Source organism: Manis pentadactyla, chromosome 10, assembly GCF_030020395.1.
Source record: "Manis pentadactyla isolate mManPen7 chromosome 10, mManPen7.hap1, whole genome shotgun sequence".
In the NCBI taxonomy this organism is placed as follows: Eukaryota; Metazoa; Chordata; class Mammalia; order Pholidota; family Manidae; genus Manis; species Manis pentadactyla.
In genome coordinates this window covers 5,244,309-5,263,498 of record NC_080028.1, presented here as the reverse complement: position 1 = coordinate 5,263,498, position 19,190 = coordinate 5,244,309, and the positions used below count along the sequence as shown (strand labels likewise).

At 50.6% G+C, this 19,190-nt stretch overlaps 1 protein-coding gene across 1 annotated transcript in view; it reads left to right on the top strand.

Moving 5' to 3' along the window:
* SAMM50 (SAMM50 sorting and assembly machinery component) overlaps nucleotides 1-19,190 on the top strand; it is a 44,050-nt gene that overhangs the window by 10,442 nt on the left and 14,418 nt on the right. The window contains exons 4-10 of the mRNA XM_036931406.2: nucleotides 5,777-5,864; nucleotides 11,624-11,730; nucleotides 12,228-12,358; nucleotides 12,577-12,664; nucleotides 14,967-15,095; nucleotides 15,620-15,691; nucleotides 16,470-16,556. Coding sequence (XP_036787301.1) covers nucleotides 5,777-5,864; nucleotides 11,624-11,730; nucleotides 12,228-12,358; nucleotides 12,577-12,664; nucleotides 14,967-15,095; nucleotides 15,620-15,691; nucleotides 16,470-16,556 — 702 coding nt within the window. The remainder of the gene's footprint in view (nucleotides 1-5,776; nucleotides 5,865-11,623; nucleotides 11,731-12,227; nucleotides 12,359-12,576; nucleotides 12,665-14,966; nucleotides 15,096-15,619; nucleotides 15,692-16,469; nucleotides 16,557-19,190) is intronic.

Sequence of the window (19,190 nt, the reverse complement as noted above, 5' to 3'; positions counted from 1 at the left end):
GAGATGATCATGTGGTTTTTGTCTTTCTTTTTGTTGATGTGGTGGATGATGTTGATCGACTTTCGAATGTTGTACCATCCTTGCATCCCTGGGATGAATCCCACTTGGTCATGGTGTATGATCCTTTTGATGTATTTTTGAATTCGGTTTGCTAATATTTTGTTGAGTATTTCTGCATCTACATTCATCAGGGATATTGGTCTGTAGTTTTCTTTTTTGGTGGGGTCTTTGCCTGGTTTTGGTATTAGGGTGATGTTAGCTTCATAGAATGAGTTTGGGAGTATCCCCTCCTCCTCTATTTTTTGGAAAACTTTAAGGAGAATGGGTATTATGTCTTGTGTGTATGTCTGATAAAATCCCGAGGTAAGTCCATCTGGCCCGGGGGTTTTGTTCTTTGGTAGTTTTTTGATTACCGCTTCAATTTCGTTGCTGGTAATTGGTCTGTTTAGATTTTCTGTTTCTTTCTGGGTCAGTCTTGGAAGGTTGTATTTTTCTAGGAAGTTGTCCATTTCTCCTAGGTTTCCCAGCTTGTTAGCATATAGGTTTTCATAGTACTCTCTAATAATTCTTTGTATTTCTGTGGGGTCCGTCGTGATTTTTCCTTTCTCGTTTCTGATACTGTTGATTTGTGTTGAGTCTCTTTTCCTCTTAATAAATCTGGCTAGAGGCTTATCTATTTTGTTTATTTTCTCGAAGAACCAGCTCTTGGTGTCATTGATTTTTGCTATTGTTTTATTCTTCTCAATTTTATTTATTTCTTCTCTGATCTTTACTATGTCCCTCCTTTTCCTGACCTTAGGCCTCATTTGTTCTTCTTTTTCCAATTTCGATTATTGTGACATTAGACCATTCATTTGGGATTGTTCTTCCTTTTTTAAATATACTTGGATTGCTATATACTTTCCTCTTAAGACTGCTTTTGCTGTGTCCCACAGAAGTTGGGGCTTAGTGTTGCTGTTGTCATTTGTTTCCATATATTGCTGGATCTCCATTTTGATTTGGTCATTGATCCATTGATTATTTAGGAGCGTGTTGTTAAGCCTCCATATGTTTGTGAGCCTCTTTGCTTTCTTTGTACAGTTTATTTCTAGTTTTATGCCTTTGTGGTCTGAAAAGTTGGTTAGTAGGATTTCGATCTTTTGGAATTTACTGAGGCTCTTTTTGTGGCCTAGTATGTGGTCTATTCTGGAGAATGTTCCATGTGCACTTGAGAAGAATGTGTGTCCTCTTGCTTTTGGATGTGGAGTTCTGTAGATGTCTATTAGGTCCATCTGCTCTACTGTGTTGTTCAGTGCTTCCGTGTCCTTACTTATTTTCTGCCCAGTGGATCTATCCTTTGGGGTGAGTGGTGTGTTGAAGTCTCCTAGAATGAATGCATTGCAGTCTATTTCCCCCTTTAGTTCTGTTAGTATTTTTTTCACATATGCTGGTGCTCCTGTGTTGGGTCCATATATATTTAGAATGGTTATATCCTCTTGTTGGACTGAGCCCTTTATCATTATGTAGTGTCCTTCTTTATCTCTTGTTACTTTCTTTGTTTTGAAAACTATTTTGTCTGATATTAGTACTGCAACCCCTGCTTTCTTCTTGGTGTTATTTGCCTGAAATATGTTTTTCCATCCCTTGACTTTTAGTCTGTGCATGTCTTTGGGGTTGAGGTGAGTTTCTTGTAAGCAGCATATAGATGGGTCTTGCTTTTTTATCCATTCTATTACTCTGTGTCTTTTGATTGGTGCATTCACCCCATTAACATATAGGGTGACTATTGAAAGATATGTACTTATTGCCATTGCAGGCTTTAAATTCGTGGTTACCAAAGGTTCAAGGTTAGCCTCTTTAGTGTCTTACTGCCCAACTTAGCTCGCTTATTGAGCTGTTATATACACTGTCTGGAGATTCTTTTCTTCTCTCCTTGTTCCTCCTCCTCGATTCTTCATATGTTGGGTGTTTTGTGCTGTGCTCTTTCTAGGAGTGCTCCCATCTAGAGCAGTCCCTGTAAGGTGTCCTGTAGAGGTGGTTTGTGGGAAGCAAATTCCCTCAGCTTTTGTTTGTCTGGGAATGGTTTAATCCCACCGTCATATTTAAAAGATAGTCGTGCTGGATACAGTATCCTTGGTTCAAGGCCCTTCTGTTTCACTGCATTAAATATATCATGCCATTCTCTTCTGGCCTGTAGGGTTTCTGTGGAGAAGTCTGATGTTAGCCTGATGGGTTTTCCTTTATAGGTGACCTTTTTCTCTCTAGCTGCCTTTAACACTCTTTCCTTGTCCTTGATCTTTGCCATTTTAATTATTATGTGTCTTGGTGTTGTCCTCCTTGGATCCTTTCTGTTGGGGGTTCTATGTATTTCCGTGGTCTGTTCGATTATTTCCTCCCCCAGTTTGGGGAAGTTTTCAGCAATTATTTCTTCCAAGATACTTTCCATCCCTTTTTCTCTCTCTTCTTCTTCTGGTACCCCTATAATATGGATATTGTTCCTTTTGGATTGGTCACACAGTTCTCTTAACATTGTTTCATTCCTGGAGATCCTTTTATCTCTCCCTATGTCAGCTTCTATGCGTTCCTGTTCTCTGGTTTCAATTCCATCTATGGCCTCTTGCATCCTATCCATTCTGCTTATAAACCCTTCCAGAGTTTGTTTCATTTCTGCGATCTCCTTTCTGGCATCTGTGATCTCCTTCTGGACTTCATCCCATTTCTCTTGCGTATTTCTCTGCATCTCTGTCAGCATGTTTATGATTCTTATTTTGAATTCTTTTTCAGGGAGACTGGTTAGGTCTGTCTCCTTCTCTGGTGGTGTCTCTGTGATCTTTGTCTGCCTGTAGCTTTGCCTTTTCATGGTGATAGGAATAGTCTGCAGAACTGGGACGAGTGACGGCTGGAAGGACTTCCCTTCTTGTTGGTTTGTGGCCCTCCTCTCCTGGGAGAACAGCGGCCTCTAGTGGCTTGTGCTGCGCAGCTGCGCGCAGACAGGGTTTCTGCTTCCTGCCCGGCTGCTATGGAGTTAATCTCCGCTGTTGCTGTGGGCGTGGCCTGGCTTGGGCAGCTGCTCCAAAATGGTGGAGTCGCGTTGGAGCAGGAGCTGCTGGGAGGCTATTTATCTCCGTAAGGGGCCTCCCTGCTCCCTGCAGCCCAGGGGTTAGGGTGCCCAGAGATCCCGGATTCCCTACCTCTGGATTAAGTGACCCGCCCTGCCCCTTTAAGACTTCCAAAAAGCACCCGCCAAAACGGAACGACCACAAAAAAAAAAAAATTTCTTTTAAATTAAAAAAATAAAAAATAAAATTGAAAATGGCTGCTCGTTTTTGTTTATTCTCCGGTGCCAGCCTCAGGCATCTGCTCACTGTTCTTGCTGCCCTGTTCCCCCAGTATCCAGGGCCCAGCGCACGCACTGTGTCTGCACTCTGGCCCGGATGGCGGGGGCTGGGTGCTCGGCAGTCCTGGGCTCCGTCTCCCTCCCGCTCTGCCTGCTCTTCTCCCGCCGGGAGCTGGGGGGAGGGGCGCTCGGCTCCCGCGGGGCCGGGGCTTGTATCTTACCCCCTTCGCGAGGCGCTGGGTTCTCTCAGTTGTGGATGTGGTCTGGATATTGTCCTGTGTCCTCTGGTCTTTATTCTAGGAAGAGTTGTTTGTTATATTTTCATAGATATATGTGGTTTTGGGAGGAGATTTCCGCTGCTCTACTCATGCCGCCATCTTGGCTCCACCTCCAGTATTTTTTTTAAAAGATTAATGTATAAGCACAATTTTTTAAGAAGTATGAAACAATGAAATGGTACAGAGGGTATTGAAATGAAACATAGGCATTTCTTTCCCCTGCCAGTCCAGTGCCCCTCTGCAGAGGTACTCAGGGCTGAGGGTTTCTTGTGCGTCCATCCAGGTACATTGTACACCTGTATAAACACAGAGCCCTTAAACAGTAGCCCCATTCTCCATATTTGTTCTGCACCTTTCATTTTCGACATTGTGGAGGTCTGTCTACATCAGCACTCACCAGTCTGTGTGGCACCTCACTGTATGGGCTCCCATCGTTCATTGTGTACTGTTCCTTATTGACGGACATTTAACTTAATTGTTTTGTTCTTATGAACGATGCTGCAGTGAACATCTTTGTGTATATATGACATCATATCTGCAGGTTAAAATCTTGGAAGTGGGATTACTGGGTCAAAGGGTATGTGCCTAATAATTTAACAGATGATGCCATATCGCTCTCCAGAGATCATGCTGGCCCACACTCCTTCCAGCACTAGACGAGACGGTCTCTGTTCCTCACATTGGATGTTACCACACATTTAGAATTCTTGGCAGTCTGTTACTTGAAAAACACTATCTCTTTGTAATTTGTACTTTTTTACTGTAAATGAGATTGAGCACCTTTTCTGTGTTTGCCGGTCATTCATATTTCTATTTTGTGAATTACCTGTTGGCATCTCCTATTTTCATTTGGATTGCTGAGTTTTTGTTAATTTATAAAAGCTCCTTGCATTAAAAAAAAAGTGACCACTTTGTCACTTATGTCAGATATGTTTTTCTTGCTTTATTGAGTTTATCTTTCCTCTTTCCCAGTATTTTCCTTTGCCTTGTTTTCCCATGAATCCCACACTCTCCTAGGCCGCCTCCCACAGCTCATCACGTTCATTCTAGGCTCCATGTCAGCCTCATTCCCTGTGACTGTCCTTCAGTGTTGGTCTTCCATGAGGGTCGGTCTCCTGGGAGATGTCCCCCACACCCCTGCTTTCAGCTGCAGCCTCTGCAGTAGGGCTTCCCAGCCTCTGTTTCTAGCTGGTTCCTGTCCCCTGACCTTTGGCCCTGAATGTGCATGGAGGATACGCCCACTCAGCATTTCCTCCCGGACTCACTGCGAACGTCTCCAACCCTGTGTGGCTGAAAACTGCACTGAGCTCACCGTCACTTTCCACCCTGCCTCTCCTTCCACCTCCATCCCCGACTTACCCGAGGGCCCAAGACACGCTAGCCCAGAGCTGGGAGTTTAATTTTTGTGGTCTCCTCCGTCTGCCCATGTTCTGCATCCAATCAGTTACTGTCCTGGGGCTCCTGTCTGAATGTGTGCAGTCTGTCCTCCCCTCTGACACCACGGCCTGCGCCTAATCAGCCTCCCTCCCAGCCCCTGGGTCTGCTGCAAGAACCTCCCGCTTCCCTTGGTCTCACTTTCTGCTTCATGTTCATCCACGTGACCAGTTCGCTCTCATAAGGAAATCCCATCCTGTCCTTCCCCTGCCGTAACCTCCAAAGTAGTTCCCCTTCCACCTGCAGGACGAGGTCTAAGCATCACTTGCATAAGGTCCTTTCCCGCTCTGCCTCCGGAGAGCCCTTCCTGCCTCCCCTTCTGCTTCCACTTGTCCCTCCAGCAGGACTCCTGGCGCGGGAAGGACTGTTGTCAACACTGAAGAGGAAAAATCAGAACAGTGGTTAGAAAATTCAAACAACACAAAGAGGCACATACAGAAAGTCTTTTTCCCCAGACAAACTGCTATTAACGGTTGGTTATGGTCCCTCCCAGGCTGTACATTTTAATTAGTTTTTTTGTTTACATAAAAGGGATTATGTTATGCACTGTTTTCTGCCCTTGGCTCGGTTTTGTGCTTCTGAATAGGAATGTTTTGCTCCCTTAAGGGCTTTGTCCGTCTGTCCTTAGGGGCGCTCTCTTCTCAGTGACTTTGCGCCAGTTGGTAAGCTGCCAGCCTGGGAGTAGAAGCACCACTTAGGTTTCTGTATCTTAGAGGAATATATTGTCTCTTTTTTTCCTCTCTTACAGGTAATGCGGAAATCTCATGAAGCCCGTGAAAAATTGCTTCGTCTAGGAATATTCAGACAAGTGGATGTTCTGATTGATACGTGTCAAGGTACATACTGTGGTGTAGTCTCTCTGATCCCCCTCCTTCCACCCTCCAGGGTCACAGAGGCTATTGTGTGGCCAGACAGACTGAGCACTTGGAGGTTTATCACGCAGATAGGTCTTGGTAGTAACTGGATTTCTGTAACAGGCCAGGGGAGAACGGGGAGCTTTGATGATATTGTGTGAATGCCTGGGTGGTTCTGGGGTTGTGAGAAGGGTCCCAGAGGAGGGAGCCAGGCGTCATTCGGGATAGCCCCGCCCAGCAGGACTCCATTCAAGCGTGTGCTTTAGGAAGAGGCGCGCACTAGGAACCCCATGTCAGCTTTAGCTTTTGTTCATTTGCCTGTTTGCTGTGTGATATCGGGCAAGTCTGCCAACTTAACCAACATTTATTGTCTTGTTAGTGAATGCCTGCTGGGGTCAGGCCCTGTGCTGGGCGCCTGGGAGGGACACAGGAGCAAGCGAGGTGCAGTCTCCTTCTCAAGGAGCTTCTGGCCAAGTGGAGCAGGATCCGGGTACCAGGCAACTAGGCCATGGCAGTTGAGCTGATAGGTGGTGCTCTGAGGGGCTGGGGGAGTAGGCTGAGTCTCTTTGGGTGGGGCAGCGGGGAAGGGGAATTGTAGGTTTCCTGGATGGGCTGAGATGCACCTGAGACCTAAAGTCGTGTATGCGTTAGTTTGGGGAGCACGGCCAGCGTTGGGGAGGAGTGGAGACCGTCCGGGAGAGGGAGAGTGTTCAGCAGGCCCAGTGGCCAGGGAAAGGGAGGGCCCCAGGGTGGGCCCCAGCGTGCCACGGAGCCCAGGGGCAGACACGGAACAATGGAAGGCACTGCAGAAAAGTGATCAGGAGGCCCCACCGCAGAGGACTGACCACTTGGTGGTGGGCTTTATTCTGAGTCCAGTAGACGGCCGTTGGAAAATGAGCATTTGGAATGAATCAGTGAACAGGTGAACTCTTCAAGATCGTATGGCGGACAATTTTAAGAAAATGTAGATGAAGCTATGCAGAAATGCTTGCAAAAATATGAAATGCTATATAAACAAAAGGTATTTTTTAAATTTGTAATATAGATCATCCATGACTAACAGAGACCCCAAATATCAGTGGCTTAGGCAGGCGAGAAGTCTCTGACTCTCCACGACAGTTGGGAGGATGTCTGGGGCTGGTGTCACACTCTGCTCCTTGAACTCCCTGGGGCTGGCATGGTTCTCCCCTGGTGCCCTGTCATCTCATCATCCTGAGGGTTCCCTGGTCCCTGTACTGGCTGTGCACCGTCAGCGTCAGGAAGGAGGGAAGGAGGCAGAGGTGAGATGCCCTGGCCATCCGGGTGTTGGATGCAGCACTCCCCTCTCATCCCATTGGCCAGGACTTACTGACAAGGCCACACCTCCGTAGGAGAGGCTGAGAAATAGTGTCTGGGTGGCCACGAACCCAGCTAAGAAGTGGAGATTAGGTCATGATGAGAACAATGGTTCTTGAATGTGGTTCCTGTCCAGCAGCACCGTTCACACCTGGGAACTTGTTAGAAATGCACATTCACCTGAAGCAGAAACTGGGGGTGGGGCCAGCCATCTGGCCCAAGGAGCCCTCCTGCTTGTGAGGCAGCTCATGTTTGAGACCCGCTCGACTAGGAAGGGGAGAAGGTGCGCTGGGAGATGACCACTGTTCCTGTGCTCTTTGAGCAGGAGCGGCGGCCACGCCTCTGCCAGTCTGCAGTGCAGGCCCCGTGTACAGCCCACATGAGTCCTCACAACACCTGCTGAAGGGACTGTTGTTTTAGCCAGTGTTTTCAGCTAGGGAAACTGAGGCTCCCAGAGGTTAAGTTACTTGCCCTGGGTCCAGTGAGGGAGTGACTTGGCCCGTGCTGCCCCTCTGGGGTGCTTTGCTTGGTGCACACACTTGCTTTTCTAAGTGTGCCTTGCTGGTGGCACTTAGTTTTAGCACCCTCCTGTCACGTAAATGTGACATGTACGCAGTCTGCTGGCCCACTTGTGTCACTGGTTCTGCGTGCTGAGCCGTGCATTAAAATTCCCTGGAAGCTTTTAAAGAAGAGTGGTTTGGAGCAGTGACTCTTCTGTGTGATTGTCTTGGTGGGTATGCAGCATCATCCATTTGTCAAACCCCCTAAAATGCATACCACCAAGAGTGAACCTTACTGCAGATCCACTTCCCTCCATAATAACGTCTCACTGTTGGTTCACCAATTGTAACAGATGTGCCACACCAGTGCAAGCTGTCAATTATATGAAAAATAGGGGAAATGTGTGAAGGAGGGTCGGTGTGGCTAAAGTGAGGTTTCTATGGCCAGAATTCCCACCTGGCCCTAGTCAGTTAGCTCACTACGCATGTGTGGGCAATACATCGCTACTGACTCTACATAAAGGGCTCCGCCCAGTGCTCTGGGCTTCAAGGCTGCAGGAGAGCAGAGACTGAGACGGCTGCGGGGGCAGAGAGGCCCAGAGGCAGAGACCAGCTTGCTGCAGACTCGCTCTGAGTGGACGGAATTCTAGTGACTGACCTGCCACCGTGGGACTAAAGTTGCGTATAAGCTCTTTCACCCCAAGAACGTTCCATTGTCATTCCTTGGTCTCACTGAATCTGTAGTGAACTTTCCTGGGGCTTGTGGATAAAATGAGAGTTCTTGTGGCCAGGATTCTCACCTGGCCCTGGTTGACTAACTCACTGCACACCTGTGGGCACTACATGGCTGTTGACTATATAAAGAGCTCTGCCCAGTGCTCTGCGTGCTACACGGTGGCGGGGCTGCAGGGTTGCAGGAGAGCAGAGCAGAGGCTGGAGTGGTGGCAGTGCTGAGACAGAGAGGCCCAGAGGCAGAGACCGGCTTGCTGTGTGCAGACTGGCTCTGAGTGAATGGGATTCTAGTGACTGACCTGCCACCTGGAAATAAAGTTGGGTATAACCCTTTCACCCCAAGAACGTTTTGCTGTCAATTTCTTTGGTCACATTGAATCCATAGCGAACTTGCCCGGGGCTGAAACCCATTGGCAGGATAACTGCCAGCACCTACAGGATTCATTGTTGACCAAGAAAAAGAATAGGCTGCCCTCAATGGAGGAGTGTTTCAGCCAGTTGTGCCTGTGGATGGGGAGACATTTGAGTGTCCCCCGGTGGACATATGGTCCTATGTACATACAGGCTTGCCTCCTAGAGCCCCTCCTTGGGCCCCACACCAAGACTGGGAAGGGGTGGACGTGACGCCTGAGGCAGTAGGGGTGGCCCTCAGCAGAATAGGGAATTCCTTAGAGAAACAGTGCCTGTGAGGCGGCAGGAGTGGTGGGGAGATTTTTTTTCTCACAGAACTGGGAAAAGCTGTAAGGGAGAAAGACGCCCTCCTGCAGGAAGCATGAGGAGAGGCAGCACGAGAACGTGAGCTGCGAGGTGCTGTTGAGGTGAAAGGTTTGTTGGTGACTGAAATGGCATCGCTACGAGGTGCTGTGGAGATGGTAAAGGATGTCATGGTAGCACGAGAGCGCAGGCCGCCAGGTGCCGTGGGCCAGGGGACGGATGTAGTGGGGCCATCAGCCCCAGAAATGGAGGAGCGGAGGTTTGACGAACAGGTGGGGGTGGAGGCCCTGCCGGTGCCGGAGGCATCAGCCTCTCCTCAGTTGAAAGCCCACCTGGTTGAAAGCTGGTGGAAAGCCCCCCAAAAAATAGACTTGGCAACCCACAGGTTCTTCCAGGAGGGGCGCAGCCCCCTCCTCAGGCCATGGAGCACTCCATGCTCTGCTCCTATACTCGGGCTCAAGCAATGCGAGCACGAGGGAAATAGGTCTGCTCCTCGAAGGAAGAATATGTAGGTCCCCGCGAAGGTCACGAGAACCCAAATGTGGGTTGATGTGATCAAGGCAGGAGCAGACAGAGAGAAATTGGAGGGGAAGTCAAATAGACTCTTACTGGAGCTGCGGCAACACTTGATACTGAAGCAGCAGTTCTGGCTGCTGAGGACAAAGCGGAAGCCAGGGCCGAAGCAACGAGATTGGCCCGTGTGTCTGTAAGACTTTCTGCTGGAGAGGCTGGAGAAGGTGGGTGTTGTAAGGCCCACCTGTGGTCCTTTTGATTGATTCATCTGAGTAGAACTGGTTTGCATACAGCCAGGATGACCACTTGGTGGCAGTGGATCTCCTTAGACTTGAGGGTTATTATAATTTGTTGTAATTTATTTGTATATTGAATTATGTTACAGAATTTGGTTATAGTGTTCCAGCTTCCTTGCACAGGGACTTGATTGAGGGCACATAGATTGAGAGGCAAGAATCCTGGAGGAGTGGAGTGTGGATAAAATGAAGGTTCCTATGGCCAGGATTCTCACCTGGCCCTGGTCAGCTAGCTCACTACACACGTGTGGGCAACATGTTGCTATTGACTCTATAAAGAGCTCTGCCCAGTGCTCTGGGCGACACGGTGGCAGGCCTGCAAGGCTTCAGGAGAGTAGAGGCTGGAGCGGTGGCAGCACTGAGGGCAGAGACTGAGATGGCTGTGGGGGCAGAGGGGCCTGGAGGCAGAGACCAGCTTGCTGCATGCAGACTCGATCTTGAGTGGACGGGATTCTGTGCTTGACCTGCCACCATGGGAATAAAGTTGGGTGTAAACTTCTTTCACCACAAGAACATTCCATTGTCATTTTTCAGTCTGACTGAATCAAGAGTGAACTTCCCTGGGGCTGAAACCCACTGGTGAGACCTGCTCTAAACAATAAACTGTACTAATTTTAAAAAGAAAAGAAAAGAATGGTGACATGCTCCACCCTAGAGGAGCTGCATCTGAGATTTAGAAGCCAGTGCCCAGGCACCCTCAAGTTTGACAACATCCCAGAGGCAGCCAGTGTCCAAGCAGGGTTACAGGATCAACGGCTTCCCCTCTGCGGGTGCTCAGCCCTGTCCCCTGGTCCCCAGGGCTCCTGGGAACTACAGAGGCCTCAGCTCAAATTCAGACACTGATCATCCTGCAGGCGCTGCAGTCCTAGCTGGAGGAGGGACAAAAATAATCACCTCTTATATCTGTATTGTATTTGTTGCTTCTCTTTCAGGATTATATGAATCCCTCTTGTCACATGAATTCTGTGTTTTGAATTCAATGGTGCCCCAAGTATTTTCAAGGACCTCCCTAGTAGGAGACCAAACACTTTTAGTAACTAATGTGTGCTTAAACAAATAATGCTGCTTTTATTTTGGTCCGGTAGCAAAATCTGACTGCTTTGTTGTTGTTATCATTAATATACAATTACATGAGCAACATTATGGTTACTAGACTCCCCCCATTATCAAGTCCCCACCACATGGCCAGTAAGAGTCACTGTCCATCAGTGTACTAAGATGCTGTAGAATCACTACTTGTCTTCTCTGTTATACTGCCTTCCCTGTGCCCCCAACCCCCAAAATTATGTGTGCTAATCATAATGCCCCTTTTTCCTCCCTTATCCCTCCCTTCCCACCCATCCTCCCCAGTTCCTTTCCCTTTGGTAACTTTTAGTCCATTTTTGGCTTCTGTGAGTCTGTTGCTGTTTTGTTCCTTCAAAATCTGTTTTTTATACCTTCTACCACAGGAATGATATACAGGTGTTTTGGCCTAGAGGAGCACTGTGATTTTGTGTGGGCATGCTCTTGAACTTAAACTAGGGGTGTGTTTTCCAAAGGAGATTATGAAATAAAAAGAACCTTCAGATTGCCTTTTGTTTTTCACAGCGGGACCTAAGATAAAGCTACATATTCTAGCTGTCTTAGTGTTCGGTGTTTTTCATTTTCTTAGGTGATGATGCACTTCCAAATGGGCTGGACGTCACCTTTGAAGTGACGGAGCTGAGGAGACTCACGGGCAGCTACAACACCATGGTCGGGAACAATGAGGGCAGCATGGTATGGCTCAGACTTCCTCCTTCCCAGGAGTGGGACTTTCCGTTATGGGCTTTTAAAATGTGACTGTTCTAAACACTGATGGTAGTTTCAAGACTTTCCTATGCCTTAACCTTTATTTGTAAGATAACGTGTGGTTCTTCATTCATCTTCCTAGAATTATTATGTGTTTCAATGTCTGAAAACAATATTAACCTCTATTTAAATAGGAATGATTTGGGGAACGTTTGTACTAGGTTTCTTGTTCAAATTCCCCTAAACTCCAAATCCATTCTGTTGATTTCCGGAGCCTCACAGTTACTGAGGTTAGCCTACCCCGCAAATTAGTCAGATGTGTGCACTCAGCAAAGGCATGTTTTAAGAGTGAAAGCAGTTACCAGTGAAAGGCTGGACCTGGAGCTGCACTGGTGTCCTGGTTTTCAAAGGGTCCCTTAGCCCGTGTACTCTTTCTTAAACGTTAGCATTTCTTCAGTTCACCACTATTTTTCTTTCCCTCCTAGGTACTCGGCCTCAAATTCCCTAATCTTCTAGGCCGGGCGGAAAAGGTGACTTTTCAGTTTTCCTATGGAACAAAAGAAACTTCGTATGGCCTGTCCTTCTTCAAACCACAGCCGGGAAACTTCGACAGAAAGTAGGAAGCCAAACAGACTGTTGAGCACAGTGGCCTGGTTTAAAGTTAACATAGATGCCTTGTTTGTGAAAAGAATCTGCAGAATCGGCTGCCACTTGTACAGTGTCACATGCTGGGGAGATGGGCCCCAGAAGTGTCTTTTTAAATCTGTTGATTTAAATGTGTACAAATTACAGTCACAGTTTCAGCTTTTAAAGCTCTCTCCCATTGTCTCCTAGTTTCTCTGTAAACTTGTATAAAGTGACCGGCCAGTTCCCCTGGAGCTCTCTTCGGGAGACAGACAGAGGGGTGTCCGCCGAGTACAGCGTGAGTAGCATCTCCATCACCCCCTTGTGCACTCCAGTGGAAACAGCACCTTTTGAGTTGATTCCCAAAGACGGCAAGAGGGGGCTGCTGGGGAGGGTGTGGAGCACGCAGGCAGTGCAGTGAGCTGATGCCTGCAGCGGTGGGTGTTGCTGGGGTCAGCCTTTGCCCTCCTGTTGGCTGCCTCCCAGCCTGGTGCCTCTCTGCTGGCCGAGTGCAGGCTGCTGGGGCCAGAGAGTGGCTAACACCCACGCGCAGTTCTCTGACCCGCCAGATCTCGTCCCCGCTCCTGACTGCCTGTGACACCATCCGTTTGTCTTTGCCTGTTGGTGCTGTGATAGCCTCTGGTAGTGAGTGGTCGCTCCAGGCTACTGAAAGCTTTCATCAGTGGTTTACCTTCAGTTTACATCTAGCAGGATCTGACTAAATGCAACAAATGGAATCACTGTCCTCTGATCACTCTTTGGCTTTAGGATGAAACCTGCTCTTTTTTTACCTTCCTGTAGTCCTTCCCTCCTGTGCCAGGCTTCAGTTAATGAAGTGTAAATACTTAAATGTGTGGGGTTAGTTCCCCAGGTGTGCTCCTCAGACCAGCAGCAGCAGCCTCATTGCGAGCTGGTTAGAAATGCAAATTAATGGCTGCATCTGCCCTGCTCTATCAGCATGTCTGGGAGTGGGGCCCAGGAAACGCAGCACCTCCCAGTACCTCCCATGGCTGCTCTGGGAACCACGCTGAAGCCCCAGGGCCCTGCCTGGGCTTCATCCTCCCTGTGCTGCAGCTCAGGTACCTGAGACCCATGGGCCACCCAGGCTGCCTTTCCTGGGAGACCAAGGTCGCGGAGACTGCCCCCTGAGGTAGACCAGGTGGCAGGCTCCAGTGTAGACGTGAGCGCTTCTTTCTTGGTGAAGCCGCCTCTCCTTGTCTGAAGGGAGTGGCCTTCAGGGGCCTTGCTGCCCTGTGCCGGGCATGGGAAAGGGGCACCCTAGCACAGACTGCTCTCCCCAGCCCCACTCCGCCAGTAGTAAGCCAGCCGTGTGGGAGGTTCTGCCCCATCTTTCCCCTGGGTCTCCTTTTTCCTGTCTTTTCTAAGCCTGATAAAAGGAAAAGATGCTTAGGAGAGTAGAAACACCTTGTTTATCCACAGGGAATAGCAGAGATGAAAGGCGTGTCTTGGAGTAGGTACAGTCAGGTACCTGGAGGAGAGGAGGGAAATGGACAGAGGACCCAGAGGTGGGCTCTGGAGGAAGGGACTGTAGCCTCCTCCCTGTCTGTCCTCAGTGCCAACGCGAAGGAGGGGCTAGCTGCCAGCCGGGTGGCTCTGTCTGGCCCCCGCCTTGTCTGAGAGTGCACCCAGGGACCTGAGATGTGTCTCCTCTGCGTAATAGTGTTTCTCTTAAGAGCTGCGCTAGGAGGAAGTAAGAAATGATTTAGATCAATCTACACCTTCCACACACATTAGGGACAGCAGCTGAATCTTGGGTGGCCCTAAGTGCAGAATGGCAGGTGAGCAAGGCTGCTCTCCTGTACCTTCTGCCTGGCGTGGCGCCTCTGGGTGCTTGATAAGTAATCATGTTGAGGTGGGTGCCCCCAGGTTGTTACCCAGAAAGCCAGGTGGGGTGTTTGGGCCCCATGTTCTCTTGTAGACTGCAGGGCTCCAGATAACGCCCAGTGTGGGACTCACTCTGGGGACAGTGCAGTGACCGGGCTTCCTTCTAAGAGTTACGTCATTGTCCTACTCCCCAAGGCCACCAGACAACATCCTTCAGTGTTGAAAGTCCATCTGGGCATTTCTCTGAGATAGAAATCTAAGAGAGGCAGTTCTGCCTTCAGGAAAGGAGGGGGCCAAGAGGTAGGTTCCACTCGCTGGGGACTGCTTGCCCAGAGCTCACATGGCTCAGGCCTGCAGCGAGGGTGCTCCTGGCTCGTCTAACTTGTCTCCTCGCTCTTCTCTGGCGGCCGACGTGGGTCCCCTGGGTCATCCAGCCTGGCCAGGTCAGGCGTGTGTCAGATGGCCTTAGACTTGGAGGAGAAGCCTGTCGTCGGGAAGTTGCTTGCAGCTTTTAGACAGCTGACGCTGCTCCCCTGGATGGTATTTCCTTCCACTGGTCACCGCTCTCCCCCCGCCTCCCTCTGTTTCTTCCTCCCCCACCTTCCCTGTTCTTTATCCATCTGGCCCATCGCTGACAAATTTATCTTAGGTATTTAATGAGTTGTTACCGTGGTGGCGCCGCATTCTGAGTTCTGATTCGGGACGGCCTCCGGTTTGTGCAGCACGGGGTTTACTGTGTCTCCGTGCGCTTGCAGTTTCCCATTTGGAAGACCAGCCACACCGTCAGGTGGGAAGGAGTGTGGAGAGAGCTGGGCTGCCTCTCGAGGACAGCGTCGTTTGCTGTCCGGAAGGAAAGCGGGCACTCACTGAAGTCGTCCCTTTCGGTAAGGCCTTCTCCTGTCTGAGTAAATATTCAGATACGTCGGTGCAGCCGTGCTGTACCTTGGGAAAACGTCGGGATGGATCGAGAAGGGTCACAGCTTGGTTGGCCAAATGGTGCCTACTGGTCACTTTGTGAACTTATGGAAACCACGCCATGTTATTTTTTCTAAATAACCCCAATGGCAGTGGGGAAGTTGTGCTCAAGAGCTACTGTGGAATTCTAGTTGAAAGCTGGTTGGGTTGACTCAGGTCAGGGTGTCAAGCTCCTTCACAGAACAAACCCCGTGATGGGGTCATAATCTCCCACCTGGTGAATGCAAATTGTTAATTCCACCCTCTCATTCCTCTCATGTAGGATAGGGGTAGTGTGCTGCCCCCTCACAGGGTGCTTACACAGGCAAAAATGGTGTAAGAGTTAGGAAGTGCCTGTTGAGCACAGTGCCTGGTGCACAGGCGGCGTTCAGTAAGTGTTTGCTGTCCTTTTGTAACCTATTTGAAGTGAAAATCTCCCGCATGTTTCTTTCAGCACGCAATGGTCATCGACTCTCGGAACTCTTCCATCTTACCAAGAAGAGGAGCTTTGCTGAAAGTTAACCAGGTGGTAACTCTGCACCCGTGACCTGTGCAGGCAGTGGCCCCAGGAGATAGAGGGTCCCCCAGAGTAGCCACATTCCAGCATCGAATAGTCTCCCTTGATTGTAAAGATCATGCCGGAGCGGCTGGCAGGGTGTTGGTCCCCTCAGGGTCCCCAGCCCTGGAGCTGCACCCTGCTGTCCCGTCCTGTGCCTCCACAGTGTGGGGTGGGGACTCGGTCCTGGCCTCTCTGCTGGGGTCGCTTCCTAGGCCAGGAGGAAGGTTGTGGCTTGGTGTCATTGATTTCCCAGGACACCTGCTAATGGGCACCACAAGGCAGATCAGATAGTGGCTCATGGGCCAGTGGTGGTGGGTGGGTGGCCAGGCTGGGTGGGGCCCAGGTGCTCAGCTGGCCTGATCTGTTTCAGAGGACCGGCTTGCAATCACATTTTATATGAAATGTGCCGAATTGAAAAGGACTAGTTTTTTTTTTCTACACACTGATTAGACCAAGCAAGCCAGGTCCTGCGTTGCAAGCACTATAATAAAGCATTGGCGTTAGTAGCGCTGTCCTCCCACACATGGGAGTAACACGCTCTGCCTCATGCAGGGCATTTGGGGCTTCTCTGTCTGTCAGTCCCCTGGAACCATCTAGAACTACTTTAGCTTGCAGGAGGCAAAGTGGTCTGTTGCCTCTTTAAAAATACAGCACAACAGAATGAACTGCCATTGTGGTGAGGCTGTGAAGCCGCCTTGGTAGTTGGTCTGTTGCTCCGTTTTGACCGTGCGTTCTTCCCCTCCAGGAACTGGCAGGCTATACCGGTGGGGACGTGAGCTTCATAAAAGAAGATTTTGAGCTTCAGTTGAATAAACAACTCTTATTCGATTCAGTGAGTATTTAGCCAAAATGTCACCTGCGTTTTTGTCCCACATTTTGGAATCCCAGTTTCTGAATAGCTCACGTGCCAAAGGGAAGCCCAGAACGTTAATGCTAGCAAGTGAAGCACTTGGTCCTGAAAACTCACCCAGAGCTGACGTTCCGGGGAAGAAGTGAGAACCAGTCTCTCTGAGAGGCACCTGTCTGTCATCTCATGCAGGCCCGGGAGAGCCCCTTACCCCCTGTCAGCTCAGGGCCATCGAGGAAGTGTGTCTGCTTCCCTCCTTGAGTCGCTTCCATGGAAACTGAGTCTTCCCCTTCTTTTCCTGGGTCTGTTGGGCTCTGGGCACTTCCAGGAATTTTTTTTTTTAATCTTGAATATAGTTTTGGGTGGTCTCTCCTGTTTTGCTGAGGAGAGAGGAGTGAGTGACTGGGAGGCCTGGGCACCGGCAGCCCTGGCTCCTTCTCCGTCTTCCAGGGGGGCCTGGGGCCAGCTCTCTGCCCGGGTTGCCGCCTTGCCGTGACCACCCTAACACCTGGGGGCGAATTGGAATGAAAGGGTCACTGTGTCTGTTTCTAGCGCTGTCTCTCACTGCGCTTGGAATTTGCTTCCTGCCTCCCTGGCCCCTGTGTGTCCAGAGGCCTCTTGTCTAGCTCAGGGAGCTTTCTGGTCCTCTCCCTGCACCTTCTCCATGGCCCTTGATGCCACCAACATTTGGCTCCGTTTTCCCGCACCCCACTTTTGCACAGCCATCTGTCCTCAGAGCCCTTCCACGGCTCACCCCACTTCCTCCTCGCAACCATGTCTTTCCCCTAGGCTCGTAGAGGTTTGCAGTTCTGCCCACTGCCCCTGGGCAGTCTCGTCCACCCTGCAGCTACCCTCCGTGCTGGGGCTCCCGAAGCTCATCTAGCTCTCCTCTCGGGCCCCAATTCACAGGCTAGTGGACATTTCCGCTCCATTCCTCACGGACTCTTCAAACTCAGAATGCCTGAAGCGGACTGTGGCTTCCCTTCTGAAGTCTGTACCTGGCACCTGGGCTTCCGATGCCGTTGACTTGCACTTCCATTCACCCCCCTGCCTTTTCCCTTCTCCTGGCTGCTCCAAGGCCTCCCCTCAAAGCCACTGAGCGCCAGTCCATCTCTTCTACCCACCCAGGGTTGCTCCAGTGCCTGCTGCCCTCCTCACTGTGGCATTGATGCCATTTCTGATGAGCCTCTGCCCCTCCCCCACACCCTCCTCCCTCCCCTTTTCCACCCCTCAGACATGCTGGTCTTCATGAAGTGAGGCCTTACAGTATCAGTCTCCTGCATGAAGTGTGTGCTCTCGGCAGGGTGCGTGCAGACTTTGATCTCACCTCTGGCCACTTCTCCCTGTGCCTTGGTGCTGCTAACCTCCTTGTTCCCCAAAGGACTGGGTCCTCTTTTGCTTCCATGCATTTAGGCTTTGTACCCCAGCTATAAATCTCTGTTTTCAGCTGCTCACCTGGCCTCCTGCTCCCTGCCTTCAATACTGAGGTTCAGGCATGTCTCCTGCAGGCTCCTCCAGCCTCCCAGACCAAAGTGGGCTCCTCCCCTATGCTTATCTTCCTGTGTGTGTCTCTGGGTGTTGCCCATCATCCCCCTACCCGTCCATCCACCCACCTTTCCACCACATATATCCCAGCTGCCAGGCACTGTCTGGGTCCTACAAATAGCTCAGTAAATGAAACATAGTTCCTGCTCTTGCATCCTAGTAAAGGAAGGCCCACCAGCAAATACATGTATATTTCATTTAGCAGGTGGTGGTGTGTGTTACAAAAACCAATAAAACAGTAAAAGGATAGGAAGTGACCGAAGAGGTGCTGCCTTATTCAAGATAGTCAGGGAAGGCGTCTTTGATGAGCCACATCTCCACACAGTCCAGAACAGAGTGAGGGGGCCGGCCTTAGGCTGTTCGGAAAGGCACAACAGCATGTCCCGGGGTGAGCCAGGGGGCGGCCGAGGCCGGGCAGAGTGAGGAGTGGGGGGAGCAGCAGGCGGGGCGGACATCGGACCCGAGGGAGAGGCCTCTGGCTGACACCCTGGACCGAAGCAGAGGAGGTCCGGCCTGGAGGGAGCGTGGCGGGTGGCTCTACAGAAACCAGCCAGGAGGTAGCGTGCGTAGCGGTGGAAGTGGGCAGGGTGATGGGGGAGCCCCTGGAGTCTCTCCTGGGGCTTTGTGTTCTCAGCTCGGACGGAGACCTGCAGAGAGGGAGTGGGCAGCTGGGGAGAGGGCCAGGCATGAACTCACATCAGGGCGAGCGGGGTGGCTGGTAGGGAAAGGCAGGGCATTGCCAGGCAGCTCTGAGGGCCTGGGAGGCAGTACGGCCAGGTGTGCAAGGAGCCCCCTGCCTGAAGGGGCATCTCCCGCTGCACAGCCAGGCACGGGCAGGTGGACTGAGCCGGGCCTGCGGTGTCGCCAGGCGAGGGACACAGGTGAGGTACACATAGCTGGTGAGTGTCCGGGGTGGGCCACGGAGTTTCAGCTGGGTACAGAGGGCATGTGAGAGGATGGGGAAGAGGGCTCGGGGTGTGGGTCCTGCTGGAGTTGAAGAATTGGGGAGTTGGTGCTAAGGGGGCAGGCTGGAAAGGTGGAGTTGGTGGGGGTGACTGGGAGATGGGCTCTCGT